Source organism: Octodon degus, unplaced genomic scaffold (genome assembly GCF_000260255.1).
Source record: "Octodon degus isolate 3935 unplaced genomic scaffold, OctDeg1.0 scaffold00310, whole genome shotgun sequence".
In the NCBI taxonomy this organism is placed as follows: Eukaryota; Metazoa; Chordata; class Mammalia; order Rodentia; family Octodontidae; genus Octodon; species Octodon degus.
In genome coordinates this window covers 359078-370258 of record NW_004524886.1, presented here as the reverse complement: position 1 = coordinate 370258, position 11181 = coordinate 359078, and the positions used below count along the sequence as shown (strand labels likewise).

Sequence of the window (11181 nt, the reverse complement as noted above, 5' to 3'; positions counted from 1 at the left end):
TTAATAAGTTCATTGATACAATCAGGTATGCATAACGATCACATTCGTCACCGCAATTTGTACCATACATGATGTACCTTGGTTCCTCTTTTTCCCATTCCCCTCCCTCCTACCCCCTTATTCATTAATTTTATTTCCATTTTATTCTTTGTTTCTTATGCCTTTCTTTTCCTTTCCATCCCCCAACCCACGCTATTTTCCCTTTGAACTTTTACTTTCTATTTCATGATATCTGTTACTCATTTTGGGTTTTATATATTCTTTGAGTTTCTCACCAGAGACAAAGTGGCATTTACATGCATGCATGTCTAATTTATTTAATTTAAGAGTATAGCCTCAATACCCATCCATTTATCTATAATAGTCTACTGTTTATTCTTTGTGGCTGAGTAGTACTCTATTCTATACAAAACCCACATCTCTTTTATCCTCGTCTTGGTTGATGGGCATTTGGGTTGTTTCCAAGATTTAGCTCTTACAAACTATACTGCTATAAATATGTATGTGCATATATTGCTGTGGCATGATGTTTTAATGTTTTGGGAAGATACTCAGAAGGGGACCAGCTGGGTCAAATGGAATCTGTAGTCCTGGTTCTTTTGAGGAAATTATGATAAAAATAGAAAATGACAAGACACAGAAGCAAAATGCCATCCCAGACTTCTAGCCTTCAAGGACAAATCTAGAGCAAATTCAAGGGACAACAAGATAGAGGAGAGCAGAATTAACCCACCTGAATTTACTGGAATGACAGAAGAAAAAATAATAGATATATAATAATATAAATTTTATTATATATACATATACATATATATATATATCAGTCCTTTATTATAGTCATCTTTTCTTTTAACCTAGGACAGTGTTATGGTTTGTGTGTATTTGTCCCCCCAAAGCCATCATAGGACAGACTTCTAGAGTTTGCAACTAACTCATGGTCCACTGGGATTAGGGGTGTGAGCGCTGTTGGAATAATGGATGTGAATACTCCTCCCAGTCTGTAGTAGACAAGGAGGCGAGACAGACTTCCTCTCTGCTGCCCCTGCTGCTGCTGTCCCTCCCTCTGCTCTGCGCTCTTCTACCACCCTGAACTGCTGTCCTCTGCCATGTGCCAGGCTGCCTTGGAGCCAGCCGAGCGTGGACTGAAACCTCTGGTAACTGTGAGCTAAACAAACCTTTCCTTCCTTCATTTTGGGTGTCGGGTGTCTGTCCCAGCAACGAGAGAAGAGCAACTGAGACAGAGTGTTTCTGCTTTGATATCCTCTCTCTATCTATCTATCTATCTATCTATCTATCTATCTATCGATCTATAGCTGGTTAATCATTTGTAGTTACTTGTATATAATTATACATAGTTACACATGGTTAGATATAGTTGGTTACATATAGTTAGTTACCTATAGTTAATTATCTACAGTTATCTGTATAGTTATCGCTATCTCTCTATCTATCTCTCTCTCTATCTATCTATCTATCTATCTATCTTTCTATCTATCTATCTATCTATCTATCTATCTATCTATCTATCTGCCTATAGAGGATTTTAAAACAGAAACAATCTCATAAGTAAAGAAAAAAGAGATGACTATAATGAAGGACTTGCTTAGCAAATCTAGAGTACACATAGATTAAAAAAAAGAAAGCGTTTTAAAAATCCAGAAAAACAATGAATGCCAACATAAGAAAGAAATAGAACCCATGAAACAGAATGAAATAGCCAGGAAATTAAAAATTTCATTGAAAGTTTGAAAAACTACATGAAGAATGTGAAGATGGAATATTTGACCCAGAAGAAGACAGGATTTTGGTTAGCAATCATGAACAGAGAGATCTCTTAAAATAGGAAGAGACCATGAAAAAGCACCCTAACGGCCGCCCATGATGCAGGGAACAACGGGAGACTGACTGGAGTCAATGAAAACACAGGACTCAGCACAAAGGACATGAAAGGTCGGCTCAGAGAGGCAACAGCACAAAACTTCCCGAGCGTGGAAAAGATACAGGCGAGTAGTAAGCGAGCCTTAGCGAAGTCCCACGGCTCACGACCAAAACACATGTGCCCCACGAAGTATAATCATCAAGATTACAGAAATTTACCTTAAGAACAGAGTATTAAAATCTGTGTGAGAGAGAAAAAAAAATCACGTAGAGAGGAAAACCCATTAGAATCATGGTGGACTCTCAGTACCAACCCGAGTCGAGGAGCACTTGGGTGAGCTATTTCAAGCCTGAAAGAAGACAACCTTCAACCCAGATTGAGGTTCCCAACAAAATTATCTTTCTGAATTAATTGAGAAATAAAATGATTCCATGAAAAAGAACAACTGAAGAAATTAATGGCAACTAAACTAGCCCAACAAAGAGTTCTAACAGTTATCCTAGAAAGAGAAAGCAAAGCTGAGGATTCCAAGAGTAGACAGAAACCAGCAAGCAGGAGAAGCAACTAAGCAGCGAGCAAAGACAGAGAGCCGTCAGCAGGGACACTGTATGACCAGAAGCCAGTGCGCATCAGTCACAGCCGTCAATGTGAGTGGTCTCAACTCTTCAATCAGAAGAAACAGACTGGGAGGATGGATCAGGAAACAAGAGCCAGCCATACGCTGCGTTCAAGAAACACATTTAACTCAAAAAGAAATTCACAGGCTGAAAGTGAAAGGATGGAAAACAGCATTCCGCGAGACAGGAACCCAGAACAAGCAGGCGCAGCTGTGCTATTTGTACACAACCTGAACTTCAACCCAAGACTGATCAAAAAAGATAAAGAAGGAGACTACACGCCTGTTAAGGGACAACCACAAGCAGAAGAAGCCACAGCTGCACGCCTGTTAAGGGACAACCACAAGCAGAAGAAGCCACAGCTGCACGCCTGTTAAGGGACAACCACAAGCAGAAGAAGCCACAGCTGCAAGCAGCCTTGCACCACACGCAGGCCACCCACCTGTATGAAACACTGACAGACATGAGAAGTCAAATAAGGGTGCCCGCAATAGTAACGGGGGACCTTACACCCCACGGTCACAAACACATGGATCAACAAGACAAAAGCTCGATAAAAATGTAAGAACGCTTTAATGCCTGAACCCTATGAGAAGAACGGCCCGCCCTGCCGCACCCTCCTCCCTGATGGCCCTCTGATTTGCGGCTTGTTCTCTGCTCCGGGAAAACTGTTCACGTGAGGGACTCCAGGGCGAAACACGTTATCCAAGACACGATGAATGCATGTTTCCCTTTGCTCGTACTTGGTTCGGAGGAGTCTGCTACTTCCCTCGGAGCAAAGTCCACGTTCTGCGCTGGTGCGCAGAAGGCCTGCGGGAGAGCCGCGAGGGACCCGCGTGCCCGCCTTCGGCGTAGGAGGGTGGCGGCGCGCGGTGCGGCGGGCAAGGGCTGCGCAAGCCGGCTTGGGACGGGCAGAGCAGGCGGGGCCGGGGCGGCGCAGGCCCACCGGTGGCGCGCTCCTGCGGGCAGCCGAGGCCTCCACCCGCCTTCCCCTGCTGGGTGGCAGAGCAGGGAGCAAGGCTTTCCCACCAGGGAGCAGGGCACGGTCAGTAGGGCTCTGCCCGGAGCCCGGGAGCTCCTGCTGCCGACCGGCCTGGTCAGGACAGGAGACGCCCGCGTGGGCAGCCCCGACGGGCCTCCTCGCCCCCACCCGGCGGAGACCTGGGCTGCTCCGGCCGGGATGCCCTGGGGCCGCCAGCTCCCAGATGTCGTCGTCAGCGCAGCGGGGAGCTGCCCGTGACCTCGCTCACCGAGAGCGCACCCACGTTTTCAGGGTCTTCTCTGCCGGCCAGCAGCGGAGGGGCTTTCGCGGCTGACCACGTCCTCTGGGGCCACGCGAGGGCCGCACCATTCGCCGAGAAATCCTCACGCGGCTTTTATCTTCCTGGACTGTGTGTACAGCTTTTGACAGACTCTGTGTGCACTCTCCACACACGCGTTTGAACACTCCTGTACACAACACCAGCACTACGCGCATCCTGCTATAGATGAGCTGTGCGGATAAGCCGAGGGCCGCGCGGAGACGCGCGCAGACACGCGCAGCTCCCGGTACCTCTCCGCCGTCCACCTTCTGTTCACTGAGGCAGTCTGGGTCGGATCTGTCACATAAGTTTGGCTGAATTCACTGGGACCAAGCACAAGATACGGCAGCTTGATCACGCGGTTAGTTTACGAGGGCAGATGCTGGCTCGCGGAGCCTGCGGAGTACTGTTAGGAGAAGCTGGACTCCGTGCGCCAGCCTGGCCCAAGACGCCACGGTGGCTCCTGGGACCGCCGCAGCAGACGCAGCGTGACTGTAGGAACGTCCTTTGCGTCGTGCAGGGCTCCTGACACGATGGCTTTACTTCATGTTACTCCAGACGGTCGCATACACGCGGCCGGGTCTTACTCCTGGCTAGGAGCAGAGCGTGTCACGTGCGGGGCCGCTGTTTGCTGACGCTCCTCTGGAGCGCTGCTGCCCCCAGGGGCGCAGACGCGTGTCTCCTCACCTTGATGAGCTCTGCGTCCGCTCCAAGACTTTCACAAACGCTGCGCTCTCCCTCCAGCCGAGAGCTCCCGTGGGATTCCCTCCTTCCTTCCCGCACGCACCGTCCTTTGCTGCATTTATTTGATCTTGCTCTTTTTTCTACTCCTCAGTAACACTTTTCAGGGGACAGGGAGCATTTGTTTTCCTTGTCATCTTCCCATGTTTCATCTATGAAGGGTGCTGGAACTTCACAAGTCATGAATGGTATTTCTTCATCAGTTGTACTTCTAGAATCATAAAACTAGCTTTCAAGATAAGGAAAATAATACATTTTTATAAAATTTCTCAAAGTTCATTTTAGAATTCAAACTGGGGTGTACGTTATGTAGAATCTAAGCCACCATCCTTATAAGACTTCAGAAAACATGCGGCGGAACCGCGAAGTTAGCAAGGTGCGCACAGTTAGCCCGCACTTTGTCAATTTCCGAGCCCATAGAGCGCTCCCTAAACTCTCGCATTTCCTCCTGCTTCCCTCCTAACCGCTCCCTCTTTTCCTCCTTCGTGTCTCCCTTTCTTCCTGCCTTTTGTCCTTTTCTTGTTGTAATGAGGAATAAACCCAGTCTATTGCCTGCATTCTTAGGGCCCTTTTAGTTTGTTTGCTTGTTGTTTGTGTTCTGCTTTGAGACAGTGTTTTTCTAAGTTGCTGAATTTCACAGGCTTGGCTTAAATACTGATCTTTTAGTATCTAAATGCCTTAATTTTCCCACATATGATTTGGAAAATATAATGTGCAGAATATTTAAAAGACATATAGCTAAATTATACATATATATATATATATATATACACTGAATTAATATATGGCATGTGGATAGCAATTAAAATCATTTGAATTGTAACTCTAAATCTTTTCCATTATCTCTATTTCAGTTTAATAAAAGCATAACATACAATGTCTCAAGAATATGTGTCAGAGCAAAGCTGTCCTTGCATTTGATTAGGTCACCCGAGGGCTCAAGCCCTGACAGCACTGGCTACGCCCGGCTCATGAACGCTCACTCTGTGCCACAGCAGTGGCCACGAGTCTGGGGCTGAGGCGGAGGAAACACCATGGAGACTAGTGTCCTCGAAGTTCCCGATTTGGCAAAGCTTTAAACTGCGGGCAGAGCAGGAGGGTGGGAGCTCTGCTGTTCTTTGTCCCCAAGCCCTTGCCCACGCTTCCTTCTGTCTTCTTGCCAAGCTCTAGTGCACCAGTGAGCCAAGCTCCGCCTGTGAGGCAGGACCTTGGGGGATAAACCTCCCATGACCAGCGCCAAGAGGGCCCGTAGAGTCCTCAGGCTTGTGGGGAGAACTTGAGGGTGGATGTCCCTCGCTGCAGGGCTGATGCAGCATCTGAGCGTCGGCTCCGGGCAGAAGCAGGGACACGGGGCACAGGTGAGGCTGGCTGTCCTGATAATGCATGCTGCTTCTTCAGAGCCTGAGTACTTGTGGTCGAGCTGAGGTAGATTCTAGTAGAGCTGACAGAAAATCCAGTCAGTCAGAATTGGCTGAAGAACTCCATGTAATGTATGAAAATGACAGACCTCAATTAAAATAGCATTAGGCAAAAGTAAACTTTGAAAATAATGGAAATAACTGTGGCAGTGTTGACACTGCTTATGGTGTCCTGGGAGCGCTGCAGGGTGCTTTCGCCTGAGAACACCTCAGGCCTCACGGTGAAGTCCACTGCCCCAGTCCTGTACTGACCAGGCCAGTGTACCGAAATGCGGAAGGAATTAGACGTCCCCTCAAGGAAGCGCAGGCCCCAAGGGCTCGAGCCTGGGGCTTCCGACCCGGGTCCCTGCTGTCAAGCATGATGCAGCCTCATTCTCTGTGGCTTCTCCTGCGCATTTCCTCAGCACCAAGCTGGGAGGCATTTGACAATGAACAAAATCAGGGTTTTTCAATTGCAGGTCATTGATGTAAGTTTATAATGAAAGTGACTCATAGAAAAACCTCTTCAATGTTATTTTTAGGACAAAAGTAAGATTAAGAAGTAGGACCATTTTGTTCCTTTGTCTACTTAGCAGACACTGAGGCATGGAGTCTGGGGTCCAGTTTCTCAGGGTCGACTTGTGGCTTCGCGTTTCTTAGTAGTGAGCAAGGGGTCTAGCTCTCCCAGTTCACCTCTTTCCCTTTGGTGCGATGATCATCGGTGCAGCACTCAGGACACCTGGTTGGCACATGGATGACGTGAGACACGGTGTGTGCAGAGCTCGGACCCTGAGACGCCCCGGTGGCTGAGGAACCCGCTCAGCCCACCTGAGTATGGATCGCAAGCGCCTCCTGGGGCCCCTGCCAGAGCGGCAGCTTGCCTTGGGATGCCGGGCGGGTTCTCCAGTGGCACATCCGCTTTTCACACCCTCCTGCCTCAGTTTTCTTTGAGGTAAGATTCTGCAGTTTCTCATGATTCTTATTCAAAGCCAGCAGGTTGTGACACCCACGGAGAGTAACCACTTAGATTTTTCCACCTTGTTTAACACAGATAGAAGGAATAGATAGAATAATAAACACCAAGAAAATCTAAAAATGCTGGCACTGAGTGGGCCTTGACACCGAGTATTTCAAGGCTTCTACACAAGGAGCTGACTTCCTGCCACAAAGCTCACCGTCCACATCCTCAGGAGCTGGCCCCGGGCCTGGTTACTTGGTCTCAGACAATGTAATCTGAGGACAGTCACCTTCTAATAGGTACAGGGAATACTGGCAGCAGCGAGTACTAACGCAGCGAAAACAAAACCTAGAGCGCAGTAGCACACCGCAGCACTGACCTAGACCTGCGCTTGGGTAAGGACACCGGTGACTGTGGGCATGCTGGCCCACGCCTACCATGCCGCACTTGGGAGGCTGAGGCAGGAGGGCCACTGCGCGTTCGAGGCATCAGTTTGGGACCAAGAGCGCAGGCGCTGGGGTCTGGCAGCAGCTTGAGCTGCGCTCCAGCAGGAGATCGCGGGCAGACCTGCCCACCCCGCAAGACTCACTGTCGCACTGCGGTCAGCGGTGGCACTGGGCCTTCTTTGAGCATCCAGGAAATAAAGCTGCTGTGAGTCCTTTTAAAGTTTATCCAAGAATATTTAGCCGTTCTCTTAAAATTTGGCTTGTGATCTTTTGTTTTCTGTGTCGCTGCTACAGTACAACCCTACATACTTACCTTGAAAGATTTCAAACTCAAATGTTTGGGTGCGGGAGGGAAAGCCCTTCACGGCTCTGGAGGCTCCGAGGCAGCATCTGGCCTGACTGGTGGCAGGTGGAAGGTGGAACCCCCTTCGTGGGGTTCTGCTGCTCGCCGTCTCCCGGAAGTGGTCGCCCTTGGACAACAGGAGGGGCTTCCCCGTCCTTGGAGGCAGCTGGCTCGCGCCTCTTCTGCTCAGTGCTTCCTCTGAGATAGAACGTCGAGGACAACAACAGCATAATAGATGGCACCATGTGCCCTGGGATTGCATCTGGTGAGCAGAGCGCCTGCCTCGCAGCCCAGTCATGGGGCAAGCCTCACAGCGGCGCTGCTGTGCTACACAGCAGAGGCGGGCGCTGCTTCCTCGTGAGCTCCGGCCTGGGACTTGCTTCCGCCTGCTGAGGAGTTAGGGTGCCCCGGCCTCGGAATCCGCACTTCCTGCGGCATGAGCCCTGGTGTCGCGTGTTCTGCTGCTCGACGTGGAGAGCACGGGTGCAGGTCCAGCTGCGTGGCGGTGTGAGGAGGGGCCCTCACCCCGGGGCAGACCTGGTGCGGCGCGGCTCCGCAGCCTTTCCTCCCTGGGCCCTGGGGCGCCCGCAGCGACAAGCGAAGCCCTCCCCTGGAGCTTCGGGAGTGTCGCCAGCAGGCTTCCAGGGGCAGCAGCTCCGTAACTGAGGCTCACACTCGCAACCTGGCTTCACCCCATGCTTCCTGGTCAGAAAGTGGAAGTCTCTCCTTACAGTTAAAGACCAGATTTCATCTTCCAAGTTCAGACAGTCTTCCAGTAAGCTACTGAAATGCATTATGATTACTGAGACTACTATGTTTACTGTTCAATCGAGACAGCAGCACGTCAAAGGGAAGTTACAGGCAACAGGCACGTAGAGTTTAGTAATCACGGATTAAGGAAATCGAACACATCAATTTTAGAGCTTAAAGGTCTAATTTGTACTTCGAGAATCGCGTGCTGCTGGGTGGCTTTCTCGTACGCCCTGACCACAGCGCCACCCCCATTTTAGCATGCACTCAGCAGCAGAGAGCCGCCCCTTCCTCCCCAGCAGATGCCGTGCTGCTGATGGGGGGGTCTCTTAAGGCGCTGGCTTCCGTGGTTGAAGGGGATCTGGGGAGCGTTGCTAAGAACGAAGGCGTGAACGAGCTCGGATTACTGGGAGGATCTGAGCTATAGGACGGGGTGGGTTGCTCAGACACACCAGCCGCGAGGCCGCAGGCAGAGAGAACAGGTAGAGCTGAGGAAGGGCGGAGCAGAGGAAGGGCGGGGATGCGAGGGCTCTTAGATACTCTAAAGGCAAACTCCGTAAGTTTAACTTCAGAGGACCCCGGCCTGCTCACGCCTCGCGGGGCACTGAAGCTCGCCGGGGCTCACCCCTGGAGCTGCAGGAGCTCTCCTTGTGCCAGTTGGACCCGTAAAATCTAAGATGGTTTGTGGCGGCAGCGACAAGAAAGTAGTGCCCTAGTGTGACGTGGGGCTGAGGGGGCTGGGGCTGAGGGGGCGGCGCGGCACATCCAGCCAGCGCCGGCTGCCAGCTGCACCATCTCGGCCCGATGGTGACCCCCCCGGTGCGGAGCTGGCGCGGCTGACTCGGGAGTTGGGCCTCGGGTTCTTCTGCCTGACTTGGTCTGCCCCTCCTGCTCGGCACTGAGCCCAGGGCCTTGTGGGCACCAGGCCACGTGCTCCAGCCAGAGCTGTTCTGCCAGCCTCTGTGCTTGTGCCTTGAAACGTCTCTAAATTAAGTTTTGAGAACACCAGGGGCTGTGACGTAAGGGGATGACACAAGACGCATCAGGGCGCTGAGGAGAGCACCGCATGGATGTGGCCCGGGTGCCGGGCGCTCGGGCGTTTCCTAACTCGCTGCCTGCTCTCTTCCCTGCAGCAGAGCCCTCTCCTTCACAAGGCGCGTGGAATTCAGCAGACCAGGACGCCCTCGCCCAGACCATGAGCGGAGGTCCCCGCTTCCACTTAGCCTGACCCGGCGTGGCAGAACCTAGCCCCAGTCGCTGGCTGTACCCAGCCTGCGTATTTTCTTCTCCTGCCCCTCTCCTCGCCGGGGTCTGGCCGGACTCACACAATGGCCAACTTCACACATGTCTCCCAGTTCATCCTGCTGGGATTCAGAGGGGGCCCGGGCGTGCAGGCTGCGCTGTTTCTGGTATTTTTGGCCCTGTACGCCATCGCCGTGGTGGGGAACTGTGGCATGGTTGTGCTCATCCGGGCAGATGTGCAGCTCCACACCCCGATGTACGCCTTCCTGCAGAGCCTGTCCTTGTTGGACATCTGCTACTCCTCCACGATTGCTCCCCGAGCTCTGGTGCACTTCTGGGACCAGCAGCGCACCGTGTCCTTTGGGGCATGTGCCGCTCAGTTCTTCTTCCTGTCCCTTTTTGGCACCACTGAGGCCTTCCTGCTGGCCGCCATGGCCTATGACCGCTTCGTTGCCATCTGCAGCCCCCTGATCTACCCTGTGACAATGTCCCAGCAGCTGTGTGGACGTCTCGTGTTGGGATCCTACTCCTGGGGGGCCCTGAATGCTGTCACTCAGACTACCATGACTTTCACGTTGTCCTTCTGCGGGCCCAATGAGGTCAATGACTTCTTCTGTGACGTGCTTCCCCTCTTGTCCCTCTCCTGCTCGGACACCTTCATAAACCAGCTGGTCCTGCTTGGCTTCTGTGGCTCCATCATTGTTGGCACCTTCCTGGTTGTCTTGGTCTCCTACATCTACATCATCTCCACCATCCTGAAGATCCGCACGGCTCAGGGACGCCACAAGGCTTTTTCCACCTGTGCGTCCCACCTCACTGGAGTCTGCCTGTTTTTTGGTACTGTTTTCTTCATGTATGCGCAGCCCAGTGCTGTGTCCTCAATGGAGCAGAGCAAGGTGGTGTCTGTCTTCTACACCATCGTCATCCCCATGCTGAACCCCCTCATCTACAGCCTGAGGAACAAGGATGTGCAGCGAGCTCTGAGCAGGGCTAAGTATAGACTCTCCTTGTGGTGACTGTGCTGTGGGTCTCCTGACCCACCTGGAACACACTCCATGCCATCAGGATTCAGAGGATGGGGCTTCAGGAGTATGGGGTGGCTGGGTCTCTATGGATACCGAAGTCGCCATTCCAGGCTTTGACCAGGAGGCAGAGCGTATGTCTCAGTGGTCTTTATGTCCCCACTAGTGAGTAAAACATGCTTCATGGGGAAGGAAATGTTTGGAAACTTGAAGGATGAACAATTGAATGGATGGGTTTGGGGGGTGGATGGGTAGATGGGTGAGTGGGTGGGTGGGTGGATGGGTGAATGGATGGATGGGTGGGTGGATGGTTAGATGGGTGGGTGCATGGGTGGATGGATAGATGGATGGAAGGATGTGTGGATGTGTGGATGGATGGATGGGGGTGGATGGGTTGGTGGATGGATGGCTAGGAATATTTTATCCTACACATTATATAGGGTCTTGGTAATACTGCAATAGAAAATATCTATGTAAAAATTATA

General features: G+C 51.5%; 1 protein-coding gene across 1 annotated transcript; it reads left to right on the top strand.

The window, feature by feature from the left end:
• Positions 1-9760: 9760 nt before the first annotated feature.
• Positions 9761-10690, top strand: LOC101591249 (olfactory receptor 12-like). The gene has a single exon (XM_004647516.1). It carries the CDS (start codon positions 9761-9763, stop codon positions 10688-10690), a length of 930 nt encoding a protein of 309 aa, XP_004647573.1.
• Positions 10691-11181: the final 491 nt, after the last annotated feature.